This window comes from Chrysemys picta, chromosome 7 (assembly GCF_011386835.1).
Source record: "Chrysemys picta bellii isolate R12L10 chromosome 7, ASM1138683v2, whole genome shotgun sequence".
NCBI classification, from domain to species: domain Eukaryota; kingdom Metazoa; phylum Chordata; order Testudines; family Emydidae; genus Chrysemys; species Chrysemys picta.
In genome coordinates, this window is record NC_088797.1 from 80841371 (window position 1) to 80861631 (window position 20261).

The 20261-nt window shown below is 39.1% G+C and overlaps 1 protein-coding gene across 4 annotated transcripts in view; it reads left to right on the forward strand.

Annotated features, from left to right (window-relative positions):
- Window positions 1-20261, forward strand: part of ARID5B (AT-rich interaction domain 5B) — a 149203-nt gene that overhangs the window by 117976 nt on the left and 10966 nt on the right. For all 4 annotated transcript variants that reach the window (XM_005294311.5, XM_005294312.5, XM_005294313.5 and 1 more), the window contains one exon: window positions 7071-7168. In XM_005294311.5, the coding sequence (XP_005294368.1) occupies window positions 7071-7168 (98 nt within the window). The remainder of the gene's footprint in view (window positions 1-7070; window positions 7169-20261) is intronic.

A 20261-nucleotide genomic window follows, 5' to 3' on the forward strand; every position in this document is an offset into this window, starting at 1 on the left:
GCTTGCTGAGCTGGTGCCTGGAGCCGGCCCTGCCTACTACACCTCTTCCTCTGTGCAACCCCTCAGCGTCTACAGTACACTCGTAATCCTGAATGCTAAACTGGAGACTGTTAGAGTGTTTTGTCCCGTTCACCCACTTTCACTCATTTTCTGACCCATTCACACACTACTCATCACCATGGAATTTAGCAAAGTGTAATTAATTGTTCTATTGTTTGCATTGATGAGAAATAAAAAAGGCCCCATGGGGCTAGAATGGGATGGATGGAAATATTTATTCCAGAATCATGGATAGACCTACTCATTCCCAAGCAAAATTAGTGATCGTGCAATTTATTAAGGACCAGATTCTGCCACTTATGTGCACACAGAGTATTCTAGTATGCAAATAACTCCATGGACATGTTCTTAAATAAAGTATAAGTAGATCTCAATTAAATCTATCCTGTATTCTGATTATTAAGTAGTCCACTTGAATTTATTTATTTTTGTTTGTCACCTTTAAATGTTCCCAAGCTTCTGGTGTGAGTTTGAGATAGTGGGATTATTTCAGGCTAGCCATTTACATCTCCAGTTTTGGCACAATCACACACATAGGAAGAAATCTATGACCCAAATGGTATTAAGCGTGTGCTCCCTCCCCTGTAGTCAATGGGAGCTCTGAGTGTTCAACACTTTCTACAAATCAGGCCAAATGGAGCCTTCGGAGTAAATGATTGTGGAGGGTGGATGAAAGAATTATTCTCCGTGGCTTTCTGTGCTGCAAGTAGCTTCTGTTCACCTTTCTGTTTGGGGGCAATAAGAGCTAGTGATATTCCTATTGGAAACTTTCTTTTGTCTAGAAATAGGGGTTTTCTTGTCATAAAGAAAAGAACACTTAGAAATATATAGCTATAGAACATGGGCGTCGTTTAAGGTAGCATGCATTTTACAAACGGAAAGCAAATATAGGTGTAATTAAAATTACCCATTTGCATTTACAATGGCAAGTTGTCTGACTGCTGTTGACTAGAATGTGCAGATACTTTTTAATTGAAATAGCTGTAAAGTTTACATTCTCACATTCAGTGGAATAATTAAAGCTAGCAGATTTTATGTTCCCCACCCCACCCTCCCTATCCCAGCATGCAAACTCTTTTAAAGAGTCCTAAAAGTGGTTACACACATTTATTGGTAAAGCAGAGATAGTATAATGGGCTGAAGTTAACTGATGTGGTTTGGCTCTCACATTCACTTAACATCAGTGTAAGCCCATTGCGCCTGATTCTGATCTCTCACTGGTGTAAAACCAGTATAACACCATGTATTTTGCTAGTATCAGGTCATTATCAGTCCAAATGTGTCATCTATGTTTGTGCTTCTGCTAAAGATTCTCAGTTTCTTATTTGTAGTGAAGGGTCAGAACATTTTTGTAATATCACAGTCACAGAATTAGCAGTGCCATATAACTCTCACTGGCTCATAGTGCAGGCTAAATAAAAAACAAAGGCTTGGCTAGTTCCTCACAAAATGGAGCCATCTCTTTGGAGCCACTTCCCTTCAAGCAAGCATTTAGGTTAGCTGCTGAAATCGACATCTACCATAGTAATACAGTAAAAGCTGTGTTATCTGGCACTTTACCAAATGGAAAGCTCTAGAAACCAGCATTTCTTTAATCTCATAAAAAGTCCGGTTGGAGCGGAGCCGGCAGACTTCCTACCTGGCTCCACGTGGCTCCCTGGAAGTGGCGACATGTCCCTGCTGCTGCTAGGTGGAGGAATGGCCATGGTGGTTCCGTGTGCTGCCCCCACCCCGAGCGCTGGCATGAGGCTCCACCTAGGAGCCGAGGGACATGCTGCTGCTTGCGGGGAGCTGCCTGAGGTGAGTGCCACCTGGATCTAGCACCCCGAAATCCTCCTGCACCCCACCCCCCAGCCCTGAGTCCCCTCTTGCACCCAAACTCCCTCCCTTCATTGGTAAGTATAACTCTTAGTTAATCAGAATTTTTGACTAACCGGTACCCCCCCATTCCTCCAACATGCTCAGTAACAAAGCTTTTACTGTAATACAGTAGTTTGCATAGTGCTTCCCACCTCACGACCTTAAAGCACTTTACAAACATAAATGAATTAAAGCCTCACAACACCCCTGAGAGCAAGATAAAATGATTCCATTTCTAATGAATTAAATGTCACTGCAGCTGTACTACCTTGGACTGGGATCTTGCCACTCTTCCTAAGCTAATCAGGGTCAGGCTGGAGCAGTTCTTAGATGGGAGACTTCCAGGGAAATTACAGTGTTGAAGGAGCTATTTTTGGTGAATCAGGAAATGACACCTTTCTCTCTGAGTCAGCATTGGAGCATTATGTCAGCATATTTAAAGGAGACACCGTGGTGCTGGATGTACTAACATCCAGATGGGATGTAGGCATCTAAATTGCTTTTGAAAATGGGACCCAGCCTAAGTAGCCTAGGAGCTTCTGAAAATGTTACCCAAGATCCTAAGGCATCAGTCACTGGTATTCTGGCTAAAATCCAATGTACATAATTAATTATTCTGTTCTGAATTAGCTGTGATACTCTTCTTTACTCTGTGCCCTAACTGTTCGCGTAGTATTGCTATATGCCATTAAACCATTGCCAGCTTTCACCCCAAAGATGCCTATACAGCAGTGGGATGCAAAGCTATATATATATATATATGTTTTCTGCAAAATCAGTATCTAAAGGCCTTTGAGATACTGCTTGGAGGAAAAGTGCCATACAAACATGAGGTCAGCATCATGGCCGTTAAATCATTGTTAGGTATGCAGCATGAAATAAACAAATGCTAAACTTTGTGAGAGAGCGAGAGCTGGTGATGGGGATTATTGTGTAAAAGACTTTTTAAATGTTTTAAAGCAGAAGCAAAAGTTAAAAGCTTTTCTATAAGCAGTCCTCTCCTTTTATATATATAATGTTGTTGCTTTTAATTTTAATAGTAATAGTAATGTGTAACTGATCATTGTTTGCCTTTGTTCTTATGATATCTGAATCTGACTTCACGCATCTGCATAGACCCATCTCTTGTTTAATTTTAAATTCCGTTGGCCAGGAATTATGTCATGAAGTTTTGAAAAGCTAGAGGTCCTGGAATGGAGCACAAGAACTAACATTATTTTTGTATATTTCATAGTAAATGTATGCCAAACATACTGCCTTTGTGTTAGGCAGCTAGCAGTAGGTACTGCAGATAGGATACTGTAAAGAGTTCATTTTCTTTACTGCCCTAGGATTTCCTAAAATGTTTTCTACGATTACCATGGAGATTAGGTCTGAAGTGCCTGAAAAGTAGCCCTGTGTGTTCAGTCCTGTAAGGTGCTCAGCATGGAAGGTATACAGCCACACACAATAGACTCAGCACCTTTCAGGACACGCTTACATCTTTCCACATGCACAACCTTGCATGCGTATATCAGGCCATTTATGTAAGAAACTCAAGCATTCAAAAAGAGGACACAGAATATATTTTGGAAAATAGTTTTTTAACTTAAATACATAAAGGCACATTATAATGAATAGAGCCACATTGTTGTAAATGAGCTTGGAATGGTAGAATGGAGCAAATGTCTGGAGAGTTTTGAAAAGCACTTTGGAACTAAATACAGCACTGGTGAGAAAAGCCACTGCAGGTGAAGGTGTGGGTGACACGTGATGCAACTTCCTTGAAATGTAGAGTAGGGATTTGGGTATTCCAAGCATTCTGGCCTTAGGAGCAAAGTTTATCAAGAACACTGATAGAAGCATAGAAAAAGGATAAACAAGAAATTTCACCCACCAGGGTAGTTTCAGCCTTTGAAGCATTCAGTATTAGAGTAGGCCTATACAAATGGCACTCAGGAAAGTTAAGCCAAATTAACAAAAGGTGTGAATTTAATGCACGAGTTAAAGCCCATCAAACCCCCATGTGGATACTCTCATCCAGTAGCCTTAGTTAGCTTTCGCGAATCCCCTTCAAAAACTGTCACCACTTCCCTTCAGAATGAGAGCACCCACATGGGTTTAATACGCTTTAACTAATGCCCTAATGTAGACATGCCCTTACTCAAGAATACATTTAACACTTTTTCCAAGTCAGGACACTATTTGTATTGACCTAGCTTAACTAATCGTTGTGTAGTATACACTGTAGCTGGATAACGACAGTGGAAAAACCAGTACCAAACAGCGCCTTTCCCATGTTACACTAGGATGACCATCACTGAAGGCAGATGCGAGTGATGTCAATTAAAGGAAAAGGACCAAAGTAAGCTTTGATGTTGACCTGGTCAATATTAACGTTAAATTTGAATGATCATACCCTGAATGACAGTAGCTATAGCTTCTGTTTTGTAAAGTTTTCACACTACAGTATTTTGTTCAGGTTGATTAAGGAAATTATAATCACATTTTTGGGCCTTTTTGTATTGCATTAATCATAAAAACTAGACTTTCAAGCACAAGAGGTACTCAGTGCCATGCTGTGTTCACTATATCAGCATGTTAAATTTAGCCCTGACATAAGAAGGCCCAACCCCATTGATTTCAGTGGCGTAGTGACCCTTACAGCAGGTTGAATTTGTAGTAGAAATAAAAAATGTAATGAACATATTATGTAAATAATAATATTTTTATTAGTATAGATGAGACAGAAATCTATAAAGCATATTATACTAATTTAAAGAAATTGTTACATTTCAGTTTTAGGGTTACATTTTCAAAGTTGACAAAGTGATTTAGGAGCCTAATTACCATTGTCCTCCAATGAGACTTATACTCCTAAGTGCCCAAATCACTTTTGAAAATGGAACTTAGGCTTCTAAGTCACTTAGGCATTTTTGAAAATGGAACCTGTAATCTTTTTGTTGCTGACTCTTACCTTCTGCTTTAACGTATAACTTATAAATATTCTCAGCCAAACAAGCATTGCCCCCGCTGAATCCTTTGATTCAGCTCAGCTGTGCTTGGCTCAGGACAGAAGATGGGGTCAATGGAGGTTTTTTACACCTTTGCATTCCACTGATCCCTGGGGCTGCTGGAGGCCTATTGGCTGCTCTAATTTACAGCCACCTGCAACAACCCCCACGGTGCCACTGCAGTACCCTGGGATCACTGTCCTCCAACTCGTCCACAGCACACTCCTTTGCAACACTATCCACAGATTCCTCTATAGCAGGAGAATCCAGAGCTAACAGCTTGGCTGGATTTAAGGTTGTTTTGTGCTGCTCAAGTGGTGCAAAACAGCTTTATCAGAGCCAAGCATTTGCCCCATCAAGTCAGATCCTGCTCTTATTGACGCCAATGGCAAAACTCCTGTTGAGTTCACCGGAAGTAAGAGCAAGCCCTTAACAAACAGTTAATTGCGGAAGAAGAATCCATTCATGCTCACGTGCTCACATCACTATGGGGTTCAACTTATGACTTCAACATTTTGAGCTGTGAGTTTAACCCCATGGTGATGACAGACAGTAGTAATAAATAGATACTACGGTGGTGAGGTGATTTAAGAATCTGAACAAAATACACTTGGGACCAAACTGTGACCTCAGTTGAGGGTATGACTCCTATTTAAATCATCCATTTAGCCAAAATTTGTCCCTTAATTGCGATATATCACATCTTATTCCCCTCTTGCTTGCAGGCTTTGTGTGGGTTAAAGAAGAAGGAAATGAAAAGAGTGAATGCAGTCATTTCTTTATGTAAAACAAAAAGGTTGGATGAAGATTGCAGCTAAATATTGAATTTTCCCCAATATATGCATTAAATACTTTCACAGAAGTTTCTGTGACAAGCTCAAGCTACTGATGAATAAAGTACCATAGCATTTTAATTTTACCTGCAGCTAGAAGTAGGTGACGGTTATTTCTAATGAGAACTAGACAAATGATAAACGTCAGGAACCTTCACAGAAATTATAACATTACCAAATAACATATCTCCAGCTATCCTTTTGCTTTCAGAGCATATTTTCTGCAAAGGAAGGGTTTTCCTTTTATGCAAAGCAGAAGAAGGCACCGTTTAGCCTGTAATATTTAACTACCATACTAATCTCTTCTTCTTTAGATTAAAATTATAGGCCCCAGATTGCAAGTTATGATATTTGTTTTGTTCTGATTGCTGCCTTTAGCTCCTAAGTGAACTCTATTGACAGCTCTGTGGGTAACTTTGAAGAAGCCTCTGGGTCTGAATATATTAAGCTCCACAGCATTCCAAAGCAAATGACAAAATTCCCCCACAATTGTCTCAATCTTTTCCCCACAATTTCCCACTGGCCCTCTTTATGAGCTGCATGCAGAAGAGAGTGATCTATTATGTTTGTCCTATTCCTGTTTTTCTTCCTGTTTTAAATATAGCAGAATATATAAAATAATGAAGTGGTATTCAGAAACATTTCTTTTGCCAGGTCTTCCATCTGTTATTCTGCAGAATCCTAATTTTTGTACAAAAAACAAAACCATGGAATGCAACTCAATATGCTACAAGATGTTTATTTTCATCGACTTAGTCCAATAAAATACATAGCTCAGATATTAATATTGGAGTAAGTTAAGATTTCATTACCATTTGATCTATATATTTTACTGACATAAATGGATAAAAATAAACAGCTTGTAACATATAGAGTTACAGACTATGCTTTTGTGGATTTAGGGAGTCTGTGGTGGATTTGGATTTTGCAACAGATTTATTTTCTCTAATTCAGTTAAAATAACTACATAATCATTATTTGTGGTTAGTTCTAGGTTCATTTTCATAATGTACCATGGGATTTGTCTGCATAACTTCTGATGGTAATGACCCTATATTGATTGAGATTCTTTATTGCAAGACTGAATTGCTAGTGATTTGACAATGAACTAGTGGTAAAACTCCATTTTAGAAAAAAGAAAACAGATTAATATAATGTAATCTTACTAAAAAAGCATAGGAACACTATACATTCTGCAAGGGCTTTTATGGTATTTGTATTGCATGCGGTTCTAAAGTACCACACATGCATTTGTTGCTGTGAACTCAAATGCTGTAGAATCTGTAAAGATGCAAGATTAAATTTTCCATTGCCATTTTTACAGATAACAGCCCGTCGACAATGGAAACATATTTATGATGAATTAGGTGGTAACCCTGGAAGCACAAGTGCTGCTACATGTACTCGCAGACATTATGAAAGGTAAGATAACTAATATGAAATGCTTGTTTAATAAAGAAAAAATTAATTTGGAGAGCCTTCAAACCATTTTGTAAAGAATTAGAGAGAGAGAGAGAGAGAGAGAGAGAGCGCTCTCTTAAAGGCATAGTAAATATTCCTCCAACAATGTAGTCCTATAATCTACTGTAATTTAAACCAGAGTGTGTGTGTCTCCAATGGCAAAACTAACAAAACATGCATCTGATTGCTTTTTGCTTCATACCTACATTTTACCATAGCATTTCTAGTAGAAAAACTGCAAAATTGAACAAAACATATTAAAGAGAAAATACAAAATGACAACTAATTGAGTCTATCATTTGTATTCAGAAATTTTCAGGAATACAAATTAGGCGATCCAAAATAATGGAGTGGCCCGCATTGTTGGATGCTGTTAATATTGCAGGTCATGCAAAGCATTGCATTTCTATTCCTCGGTACTTTCTTCTCTCCTCCCTGCATAGAAGCTGCTGCCAACACTCTGTTTTTCTCTGCAGCCAGTGTTGCTGGTTAGAATTGCAGATTTCTTGTTCTTCCAATGTAGATGATAACTTCCAGGGCTTAGGAAGCCAACACACATTAAATAAAACACTGTAACTAGAATTTTTTGAAAGACGTTCTTTTTTTATTCGTCATGCGACTGACGAAGTGGGTATTCACCCACGAAAGCTTATGCTCCGATACATCTGTTAGTCTATAAGGTGCCACAGGACCCTTTGTTGCTTTTTTTATACAGTTACTATTAATCAAGTGTGTGTGTGTGTATTCAAGTTCAAATAAGGGAAATCTGACCTCATGTTCCAGGTTATAAAGTGGCTGCCTGTGGAGGTCAGGAGGAAAGCATTTGTTTTTGCCCATGCAAAGCATTGCACAATTAAGCTATATGAGCGTGAGTTCTGCACCTGCCTGTAGAGCATTAGATATTGGACATATTGCTGGATAAAATACCATAGCTATGGGGGGAATTGCTAATCTTAAATTCCAACATCAGTACCCCCAACATAAGGCCCTTTGGTCTATTATGAAGAAGCTACTTCACAGCCATTACAAAAGTTAGAGTTAGAAACTTTCTGGAGTCCGACCCAAACAGGCAGGATCAACAGGGTAAGATGTTTTGCTTGGCTATCAGTGCACAGGGACAAATTCCGATTTCCACACTTTGTAGTGTAACCTCATCTGAGTGCCCAAGAAGTCACATGAGTAAATCTCTATGCATCAAGAGAAGAATATACTCTAGGGCTGTATTTGTAAAATAATAAACCACTAACATGAAAGGGGAATGAACAAATGTTTTGTATGCCTAATTGACTGATCAGATTGTGTGCTAATCAGGACTGACATTAGGCTCCGCCTCTCCATCACTGCACTCTCAACAGGCTCCTTGTCTTTCTGTTGTGCCTGGGCCAGCTGATCTGTTCAAATCCAGCAGGCTGGGACTCCCCTCACCAGATGTATTTTATAGCATATTGTTTATTTGACAGGGAATCCCGAGAAGCACATGAGATTTAAACATTACAGTTGGGCTGGGCCCAGAAGACATAGAGGCCTACCGGGCTTTAGTATGAAATTGTAAAAATGGAAAGGAGAGGCTTGCTAAGAGAGAGTCCATTGTAGTTGTGGAGAGATGAATGAGCCAGACACAAATGTGAGGCCAGGAATACCCCTTTCTTTCCTTCCCCTTTCATGTTAGTAGTTTATTATTTTGCATATAAAACCATATATTCTGCTCTTGATACACAGAGATGCTTTTCATCTGACATCTTCAGTACTTCAATGGGGATATGCTGCAAAATATGTCAGTCCTTGTGTATTTCCAACCCAGTGCACTAATAGCAAAATGAACTAGATTCTTGACACTCCTTGGATTCACAAGCATTCACTAGGCTACCAAAGGACAAATATACTCCCCCCCTGAGACATCTCAATGAGTTGTTATTAGAAGAAAATACTTCTTTTTTTTGGTTTATCATTGAGATGGGCCTTAAGTGGAACTCCTACGGTCCAAACGTCTTCATATTTCATGTGGCTTGGATTTGAATGCCCGAAATCAAATTCTTTCTTATAGTTGTAGTTCTGGGTTAGACCTGAAACCAGAAAAGGCCTGTTTTCTAGTTCATGTGCATGCCATCAAAAGATGGCATTTGATGCTGAAATCTTGTCAGATTTGGCACCATTAAATCTGAAGCCTAGTTTTCAGTTAGCCTCAAGCATGAAACTCAAATTCTATTCTTTACCAAATCTTGATCCAAAAAGAGAAGGCCTCGGCTAATCTCTGGATTTAGAGTATTAGCTACTTTTATCACCACAGAAAAAGGGTATTAATCCTGAAAAAGACAAACAAAGTTGCCTAGGTTTGTTTCAGTTGGTAAGTCTGACTACAGCAGCTGAAAATGTAATGCTCATTATAGCCAAAGTGCTCTGATGACATTTAATCTAAAACTAGTGCTGTACTACAGAAATAGATCAGAATTTCTGATTCAGGACACATGTACGCTTTTTAAATTAAAGGTGAGCTGTAAAGATAACTGGAAATTGAGTTAAGCCTGGAAGTAGCACTGAATGACCCCACTATTCAGGCTGTGTGGGACATTCAGCAGAAAAATGTACAGGTTTATAATTTAGTTTTCCACTCTCTGAAGTCTGCTGGCCTTTCCCTGTTTACTAGAGACAGAATGCATGATTCCCTGACTTTTCTGATACCACTGTTGTTTGGTTTAGCCTTGCAGTTCTTCTTTAAAACTGGAAATCACTGGCAGTCATGTTGTCTTAACTAGCTTTTCCTAAGATGAAAAAGTTAGTACTAGTTTACACACTGGCTTTAAAATATTGAAAATGCTTAGTTTGAATGACCTTTGAGTGACAGCATTAGTAAGCTGTGGAGTGAAATAGTACTTGCCCCCCCATTGGTCTGGCATTGCCCCGCCTTCTTGATGCTGAGGAGGAGGGGTATTTCTGCAATGCAGCTGGGAGCATGTCTCCCAGCCCGGGGGGACAGACTTGCACTAGCTCTGCTCAAACTGGTGCACTAAATACAGCAGTGTGGATGTTGTGACTTGGCTAGCAACCTGAGCTTGGGCCCAGGGGTTGGGATGGGCTTGGACTCAGGTGGCTAATCCAAGCTGCCACCAGTGTCACAACATTACCCTGCTATTTTGAGCACTCCAGCTACAGCAGAGCTAACACGAGTCTGTCTACCCAGGCTGGAGGCCTGCTCCCAGGTGTTCTCAGGAAGTCTTCTCTCCTGCTGGGTGGAGATTCACAAAGCTCTGAACTGGTTCTAGAGCAGTGGTAAGTACCCTGCAGCCCGTGGGCTGCATGCGGCCCATCAGGGTAATCTGATTGCGGCCCACAAGACATTTGGCTGATGTTGACCATCCGCAGACATGGCCCCCCACAGCTCCCAGTGGCCGCGGTTCGCCATCCCTGGCCAGTGGGAGCTGCAGGACACAGCGGGATGCTCCCATTGGCCAGAAATGGCGCTCCCATTCCCGCAGCTCCCATTGGCCAGGAACAGTGAATCGCGGCCCCAGGAGTTGTGGGGGGCCATGCCTGCGGATGGTCAATGTCAGCAAAATGTCTCGCGCCCCTCAATCCCATTACCCTGATGGGCCGCAGGTTGCCCACCACTGTTCTAAAGAGAAGAGCTGAATCTTCTGATCACTCTGATGAGGAGAGTTGTCTTTCAGTAGGTGCTTAAAACTAACAATGCATAGGCAGAGGGCCAAAACATCACCTGAAACCCAATGCCATTCGGAACAATATCACCTCATCTAAAGTCAGCATTATGAGGGGGTCACAGCTGCAGAATTTAGTCTGGATTAGGATGCATGGATGCCAGCTCACGGAACTTTGAGAGAGTGTGTGTAGCCAACAGCTTGGAATGAACAGATCTCTAATGCTGTTACCTCAGCATTGCACATAGTAATCACTATGACTAAGATAGCTTGCTTTTAACACTGAGTCTGTCTGCTTTGTTTTTCTGGAAGAGGAAGAAAGATTTAGTATGCACTATCAAGTGATTCATTTTTCATGTAATATGCTTCATGTTTCCAGTAAATGTTTTCATTTTAAAACAAGGCAAGGTTGCCAGTGTTTCAGTACGTGTTATTTGTGTATTAGTTAGGCTACTTTTGGTTTATTAATGAGTGTCATAATGAAAGTGCAGGTTGCTGAATAGAATCAATGGATGTTTTTATTTAAAGCCTTGCAGGAATCATATAATGCCAATGAATGCATTATTGTCGCTGTAGGCCTGACTGGTCTGAACCTGCCTCTGATTGGTTTAAATCAAATAGGCCCAAGCACTTCATAAAAATGTCTTTGTCAGCCTAGTTTTGCTTCCAAACCTATTCATCTCTGTCAGTTTTTAATATTAGTACCAGGCTCTTGGCCATAGTCCATTAGTACTGTTCTTAATTGCTCATGTTACAGATGATGATTACCAATATAAAAAGCATTAATGTTTTCCCATTGTGGGGCTGTTACTATGTAGATGACTTGAACTGTACAAAGCTTACGAGTTGTTATTTTGGTCATTACTTTTTTTCTTGAATTCTTTAATGCAGTTACTTTGGGTGATAACAGAAAGATGCTCAGTCTGAGTGTGTTATTAACATTATCTGGTTCAAATTGAGCCTTTCTTCCCCAACCTACACAACTTTACACTTCTCACAGCTCACTGTCAGGATCTGTATCTTTTATCATTGGTACATGAAACAATCAGAAATGGCTACTTTTCTGCAAAGCAATATTCTTCACAGTGTGTTCTAGGATATTAGTAATAACGCAGATGCGGTTTTCACACATAGGGTTTGGGGTTTCTTTTGCTTTCGCACAAAATGAACGATTGACAGCTTTCATTGTCCTGGTTAAACAAGAGGCTCTGTTTCTACAGTGCTCATGATGTTGCATTAGGGATTTTTCATAAGGATTAAAAGAAAAGCACTTTGTGATATATTTAAAAGCCCAAAACAAAAGGTAATAAAAAAGTAAAATATGAGCAATAAAACTGTAAGGGCCTTGTTCTGACTGCCAGCCCTTAGGTTTTCCCCATAGCAGTCTCTCCACAGAGTGTTCACACATACAACTTGGGAAATGCTGCAGTTGATATTTGTAATACGATACTTCTGCCTTACATGCTTTGATGAGCAGTGAAATAGTTAACAATGTTGACATTGCAAGTATTTCATTGGCATCTGAATTAGCACCCATTGAAATGAATGGGGCAATTCATACCTCAGAGTCATTGTTTCAGACTTTCCGCAGACTCAGGTATCAACTATGGTTGCTTCATATTTGGAAAGTTTTCTGCACAACCATAACAGTTAGTGACAACTTTTTTTAAGAAATGAATGCTTAAACATTGGAGAACAACTGAGAGGTCTGTTCGTACACCTTTGGGTAGTTCTTCTTGACCCACCAGGGAAGGTGTGCCCCATACTTTGAGAAACAGTCTGTTAGTTTATCTGTTTTTTTAAACCGTACTTGGCTCTATAATATCTGAGATCTGCAGCACATACTAAATATATATCCTTATGCACAACAAAAAATCTAGGTGACAAAAGAAGTTTGCAAAAGCTAAGTAGGAGAGCTCCATTCTACTGATTTTTCCATGTACGTTTCTCTTTCCCCCCTCTCCCCAGCATACATATACAATGGTGGGTTCTAAATTAGCTATTACCAACCGAAGAACGAGATCTTGGAGTCACCATGGATAGTTCTCCGAAAACTCCCACTCAACATGCAGCAGTGGTCAAAAAGGCTATGGGCCACTACCAGAGAGAGGATACTGGGCAAGATGGACTATGGTCTGACCCAGTATGGCAGCTCTTATATAAAATAAAAATGTAAAAAACCTCATCATTGTGTTATGAAAACATGAGCCAGGTCAAAAAAAGGCCCTTAAAAGGTTTTTCTTTAACAGCTATAAAGACTTTCTACCCTAAGGATACTGTAAAGTAATTCAATATGCAAGAGAGTCTAGCATTCCACACAAATACTGTTTGGTTTTCTTAAAGCGTTTAGATAACTTTGTAAAGTGTGGGCATTTCAACAGTGTTCTGTATGGAACAGCAGCCAGTCTCCTAGATAGAAAAATAGGAGCCTATTATAACATCTATATAAAAATGCTTATGGTTGTCTTTAATACAAGTTGTAATTAATAAAAGGTTTTGGTTTACACTGAGTGTGAAAACATCCTCAGGCAAAAATTAATTAAGTGTTATGTCATTCTGTAAACTACAGCTAGTTCTTTGTTTGACCCAAAAACCTTGCCAAACAGCAGTTTTTCTTTGTCATACTAGCTTTGTTGTTTTATTTTGCTTTTCACCCTGCTCTTTATCCCTAACTGTTCATAGCTTCTAAGAAAACTTTGCAAGTTGCGAATTGTATCAATAGTTTTCCATCAAGCATGAATTTAAATTTGAGGATAGATTAGGTGTGTTAGCCCTTTTTCTTTTTTGATAAATAACAAGAGGTTTCTACTTATGATTTTCTGTCCTCGGGGCTTTATCATTAAGATTAAATAACTGTACTCTCAAGCATGCCACTGAACAAACATCTTTTCAATTATGTGAGTAACAGATGCTTTAACAAAGGAACTATTGAAAATTCAGAAAGCATAGTCCCCCCCCCCCCACAAAAATTTTTAAAAATAAAGTATCAGATGACAGAAGAATGTAATTGTTTACCATTAAAACAGATTTTTAGCTGCCCATTCAAAATATCTCAGAACATTGTGTTTTTGCAGAACTTACTCAAGACTTGTTTTGCAGTTTTAGAGACTTATTGGCCAGTTTACATGTAAATGTATTTTGATAGTAGGACATTCTCTTCCAATGCTTAAGGACAGATTGTCTTTGTCACTTGCATGGTGAGGAGAGATCACAAAGAGCTGTTCTCCCAATCCCTTGGGCACCCCAAACAAGGGTGAGAGCCCACTGCAGTCCCTATACAGAAACAACTCCCTCTGAGTGCCACCCCTCTTCTGCACCCGACTTTGCTGTGGACTGAACACATCGGGGGGGGGGGGGGGGGGGGAAAGACCTCACATTGCAAAGCTGTCCTCTGCAAAGCTCCTTGCACCTTGGTGGGGAGGCTTTGCTCAGAAAGGGCTGATGGGTGAGCAATTGTGTGGATCCACTACTACTACCACTGCTTTTGGTGGAGAAGATGATGTTTGCAACAGAGGCAAAGATTAAAGAAGCTTCTCTGGAGTGGCCTGGAGGATTCTCTCCCCATCCCTGGCCCAGTGCCCATCCCCTGCATCTAGCCCATCTAGTTGGGCTGGTCACTGGGGAGAGGATTTGGTCCTTTATCTTTCCCTATTGCTTTATAGGATGGAGAGTTCCTAAGCTTTCATCCTCAGACTGCTCAGCTAAATCAACAGCTGTGTTTGTAATATCACTAATTTCCAGTTTATTTAAAGCAAAGTGTTTTTGAACTCTCTTACACACAGGCAGTTCCCACCTCTCAATGGTGTGAGAGCTCTAAGTACCCAGCAGAACTCACAGTGGGCTGTAAGGCAAGTTGTTGATGAAAAGATGAAAGATCCATTTCTGTAAGGCAGGAAAGTTCTCTGAGAACAAAACTGAACTCAAACAAATTTTGTCTGTACTGATAAAATACATGTCCGTTTCATACTTCAGACAAATGCAAATGATGTGATTGCTATTGTATTCTACACAAAAGAGTGCAACGCTTGCTTTTGGAACCCCTGGACAGTACAAATGAAATCAGCCTTTTGGAATACATTATTGGTTCCCCCAGCACACTTCATTTTCCTCTTTTGGATTCAGAGCTCAGGCCTCTGGTTTTGAACTTCTCTTCTGCCCCTTCCTCTACTGTATATTTGCCTTGGTCATTAGGAGCTGTGTTCTTGGTCCAGTTTTCCTACCCATTCAAACAGCTGAGCACTATATTCCATGACAAAGCCTCTAGCGAAAGTGGTGGCATGATCTTATGCCTTTAGTGATAGTGCTGCTTCTAAAGTCAGGCCATATGGCTTTGAGAAATTATGGGTTTTCATTTCAACAGCAGCGTATTAAAAAAGCAAGAAACACGTCCCATTGAGATCACAGTGGCTCATTCCTGCTCCCCTTCAAGTAAATGGAAGTTTTGCCATGAACTTCCTCGGGAACAAAATCAGGCCAGGGTGATTCAGGGGCTGTAATATAAATTTTGGCATTTCTAATATGCCTATCACCAGGGCCGGCGCAACCCATTAGGCGACCTAGGCGGTCACCTCAGGTGCTACAATTTGGGAGGCGGCGACCTCGGCAGTATTTCGGCAGCGGGACCTTCCGCCGCCTCTGTTGGGGGCGGCATTTCGGGGCAGGACCTTCTGCTGCCTAGGGCAGCAGAAAAGCTGGGGGCGCTCCTGCCTATCACCATAGCATAAATGTACTGAATTTATTGTAGAGAACCGTGAGTGGGTAAGACTCACTCCTCCCATTTTTAATCTACCTTCTGAACTCCAATCTCAGGTTCTTGCCCAAGAGGTGTCAGGTGGCCTTACCCAGCTGCTGTTGTTTATGTGATGGTGCTGTTATTTTAGGAACATAGCAATTGCTACATTGAATCAAACAGGTGGTCCAGTTTATCTGGTCTCTAGGCATGGCTAGGATCAGGTGCTTCAGAGGGAGATGCAAGAAACTCCATAGTGGACAATGATGGAAATAGAAGTTTCTTCCAAACCCCTGTCAGTGTGAGTTTCTTTATTCCTTGAATGAAATACAAGGGTTTATATCCCTTCGCTGTATTTTTAAATCTTATCTGCTGTAACTGTAGACATTGCCACTATCCATATAAATGGCTAATCCTTTTTTAATCATACTAAGCTCTTGGCCTCAATGATATTCAATGGCAATGAGTTCCACAGGTTAATTATGCATTGTGTCAAAAAAAAAAAGTTGTTTCATTTATCAGATTGAAATATTCTGCCTTTCAATTTCAGTCAGTCTTCTGAACCCTTAGCTGAGAATGGAAAAATCCTGGTCACAAGACCTTTAAATCATCCCAAGAAACATCCAGAGTTTCCATTTTGCATTGTGTTGAGTCTGGAGCACTACAGAAGAGACTAGGATATGAAAGGGAGACACATTGGGGAATTTCTGTACTGCCATTCACAAAGAAAGAAATGAAAGAATTAAACACAGCCATGAGCTATGTTAAAATAGTGAAAGGGTTTAGACTTCAGCATCCAATCTGCCTTTGTGCCCATAACTCACCTTATGGAGCCTGTACTCCATAGCATCATGGACAGAGCATCATGTACTGTACATATGGTCACTTCCTAATCAGAGAGCCCTGTAGTACCCCAGCACAGTGGGGAGAGTTAAAGAAAGAATTGGCAGCCTTAACTTTTAATTTCCCTCCTCTTCCTGGGTTTGTCAGACCCTTTACATTATTCTAACCATTTTATTAATTATTATTACTATTCCTATAAATAGACACTCTCTCATGTCCTATGAAGCAGAGTTTAGCTAAAAAGCTCATTCATTCTGTGTGTGCATTAATCAATACATGAAACATTAGTGGTTACTGGTTCAGATTAAATTTTGCATTGTTTTTTCCTGTAGCTGGAAAAAATGTTGATTTATAAAGATTAAGGGCTTTTTCTTTCTTTTTTCTTTTTATGAAATGCCAGTGATGAAGACATGTTTGTTATACTGTGAAATACATTTCTCTGATGTGAATTCTGCTTTTTGTTGGGAAAAAGATGCAGTCCCTGGAGGATTTTAGAATTTATAAATATAAAATTATCTGCCTCTGTGTTTCTTTTCGGGGGTTTTTTTATAGTTGGCAGAAAGCCAGATTACTTACATTACTGTAATAGATTTGCTGACCTCTGACATCTGCTGCAGAGCAGTACATTGAATTTTTCATAATATCAGATGATGCAGATCTAAAAACTTGGTACACTCTGCACCATTATTTAATTCAAGACTCAGTAAAGCAGAATATTTTTAGACTAGCAGTTTATACGTGATTAAACTTAATATTGCTGATTGTAATAAATCAGGATTAGTATAGCACTGATTTGTTAATCTAACTTGTATTGATTTTAAGTTGTCTTTATTATTATTATTTTTTAAAGTCTCGGTTTTCACAGTGACTGAATTTAATAAGAAGCTCTGTGATAGCAAAGACTCCCCTACTGTTTCTGCTCTTGGCTGGAAAATGTTATTCTTGTATTATTCCAAGGGAAAAAAAACTCATGCTGCTAAAAATCTGCTGCCTTTGGAAAGATTTTTTTAATACACTACTGCTTACATATTCTATTTATGTTAATTGCCTTATAAATAATACATTTTATTAATCTTAATATTGGAATCTTGATCATGATAAAGGCCCTTTTATTTGGGCTGTTTGCAGTCTTTAGGAGTAAATATTCTTTAGACCACAAAATATTCTTTTAATTTTTCTTATGAATACATTGTTACTTTCCCCTAGCCCTGTCATGTGAGAAACGGCTACATTTCAAAGCAGCTGAAAATTTAGCTGTTGTTTTCAAAGTTTAATGCATTCTAGGTAGCCATATTTTTAATATGTCTTTACCTTTACATGCTTAAAGATTGATTAAATCTTAGCTGTGCTGCAAATATTTGACAAAAATCTTGAGCTAGTTCCAGGCATGTTGCATTCTGCTAAACTATTTGTATAATAGATAACCACATTTTTCCTGTGTTGGGCAACGTTGACCTTAAATTGGATAAGTACAGTGTATTTTAATGGTATATTAGCTGGTTGTTTAAATGTTCTGAAAGCTGTATTAGCTTTATTACTCTGGTACTATAAAAACTTCTAATAATCAAATGATAAGATCATATCCTGTGGGTAATCGTGTTGTACCATGACAGGATAACTGAAAAAACATTCAGTGCAAATTGTAACAAACGGAAATCTCTATACGAAGCAGCAATTGTTCATGGTGTTAGGCTTCTCTAGAGCCTCACAGTGCATATTCATGTATGCTTCCTTTTTGCTTTGTGTCTATGTGAATGTATGTGTGCGCTTAAAAATGATCTCTGTGCGATAGAGAAACAGCAGCACATTGGGCCTTATTTAAAAAAGTGGGAGGGGGACCTCTAGAACAAGCCATCCTTGTGTTTTGATTCAGTTTTACCTTAGTCATGCCTCTTTCCCGATACAAGAAACATTTAATTCCAGATTTCCTGCTGCTGGCTCTAGGCCTTTGACCAGCTATGTGAAATGTATTTTTTACTGCTGTCTTAGTGCCAACTGCTGAACTCAGTGAAAAATAACTGAAATGAAAATGTTGTCCTCTCACATGAACTCTTAAGATTAGAAAAGGAAATTTAAGCTGTGGTTCCTAATTAGCACCAAACCTAATGAGTCCTGGTGCTCTATATGGCAACAAAGAGGAGGAACCTTTGTCAGAAAGTGCCACAAAAGACTCAATGGAAAGAATGCTAACAGTGATTAATCTTGTCAGGCCCATCCTTATGCTGATTTCTGCCTTAACCAGAAGGTTAATCACATAGTATCTTTTATTAAAAGGACCACTAGTGGTACAGTATCATCTTCATCTCATTTAGAGCAATGAACAGCTATTGAAACATTTACTGATGGTATATGTAGATTGCAAATGGACGACATGTTCCCATGGAAACAAAACAAAGTCAAACAATCCTATCTCAGTGCGAACAATTATAGCAATAAAATGTGTTTTTATTAAAAGTGACTTTAAATATTTAACACATGGCAGCAAGATATAAATATTGCCCAGTATGAAACCAAAACTTGTCTCTCTAGTAAAGTCCCAAATACTGCATGCAGCAGAGGGAGATATTAAGTGTTTCATGAATATTTGTGCTTTACAAATGAAATTTACCAGCCTCAAGTATGAACAAGATTATTTTTTCTTATTCTGCTTAGTTATGCTTTTTATTATATAAACATTAACTGTAATATTACAGTGGGAAGCAGGTATTTGGCAACAATATATTATTTTGCTAAGGCTGCATATAAGGAGCAGTTTCCAGTTTTAGCAGCTGGAACATGTTTAAACTCAGTTTGTAATGGGATCTGAAGATGAATATTCCCTGTGGGCTCTGCTTAGCTTCATTACTGGAGCACTGCCAAATTCAGGGCTAGAAAATATTATTCACGCCTCTTTGCACATACCATGTCAGAGCATGCTCAGTTACTAAATTTTGTTTCTAATATGGCATAAATTAGGTTTATATTTTAACAAATTATGTTGTATTTTATTAAAATGTGAAACGTTAAGATCACAATCTAATTTCTGCTCTCTTAAGCCCAAACTGTGTTTCAGCATCTAAGTATTTAAATCAAAATTGCATGGTTAGAAACTGATTGTAGGATAACAAACATATATCTGAACCAAAGAGTTTTCTGCCTTGGAGTCTTAGATTAAAGATAATTAAGGATTCCCAGCATTTGTACAGATTTATGTTGTTTATAAGCAAAGTACATTTTCTTCATTGAGTCAACTTGTCTTTTTTTTAAACAAATTATGTTTGCTGTATTAAAGTTCATATTTTTAAAGTCTGAGTCTTGTATTAATCCCACAGTGAGTCATTAATCATACCAAATGCATTATAGAAACTTTAATCACTGAAGTTGAAACTGAGATTGTAATGCAATCCATCCCTTTTAATTACATCAGTTATTTTTCCTTTTAGATCAAGAGCTACACTGTGAAAGGAAAACAGATAGATTAAAACTCAAACTGTTTGAGGTTTTTCTTTTTTAAAAAGTGAATTCACACACTTTGTTGAAGAAAGTTCTGCAATTAAAATTCTTTATTTTTTAAATCCTTGTGATTTTCTTTGCCATGCTCCCCCGGCCACTCTTCTCCTAGCAGCAACCCCACCCCTCTTGCCCTTTGACAGAAGAGCAAAGGAACATCCTCCAGACCAGGGACCAACCTACCTTTCCCTTCATGGATTTGCCAGAAAAAGGCAGCTCTGTGCTAGTCAAATTGTTCTACACTCTCCATTGGAGGTTGGGTGAAATAATGTCTCCTCTGCTCTCTACGAAGTTTTCAGTCTAAACGCAAATTTACAGCTTTTATGTTCACCACCAGGCT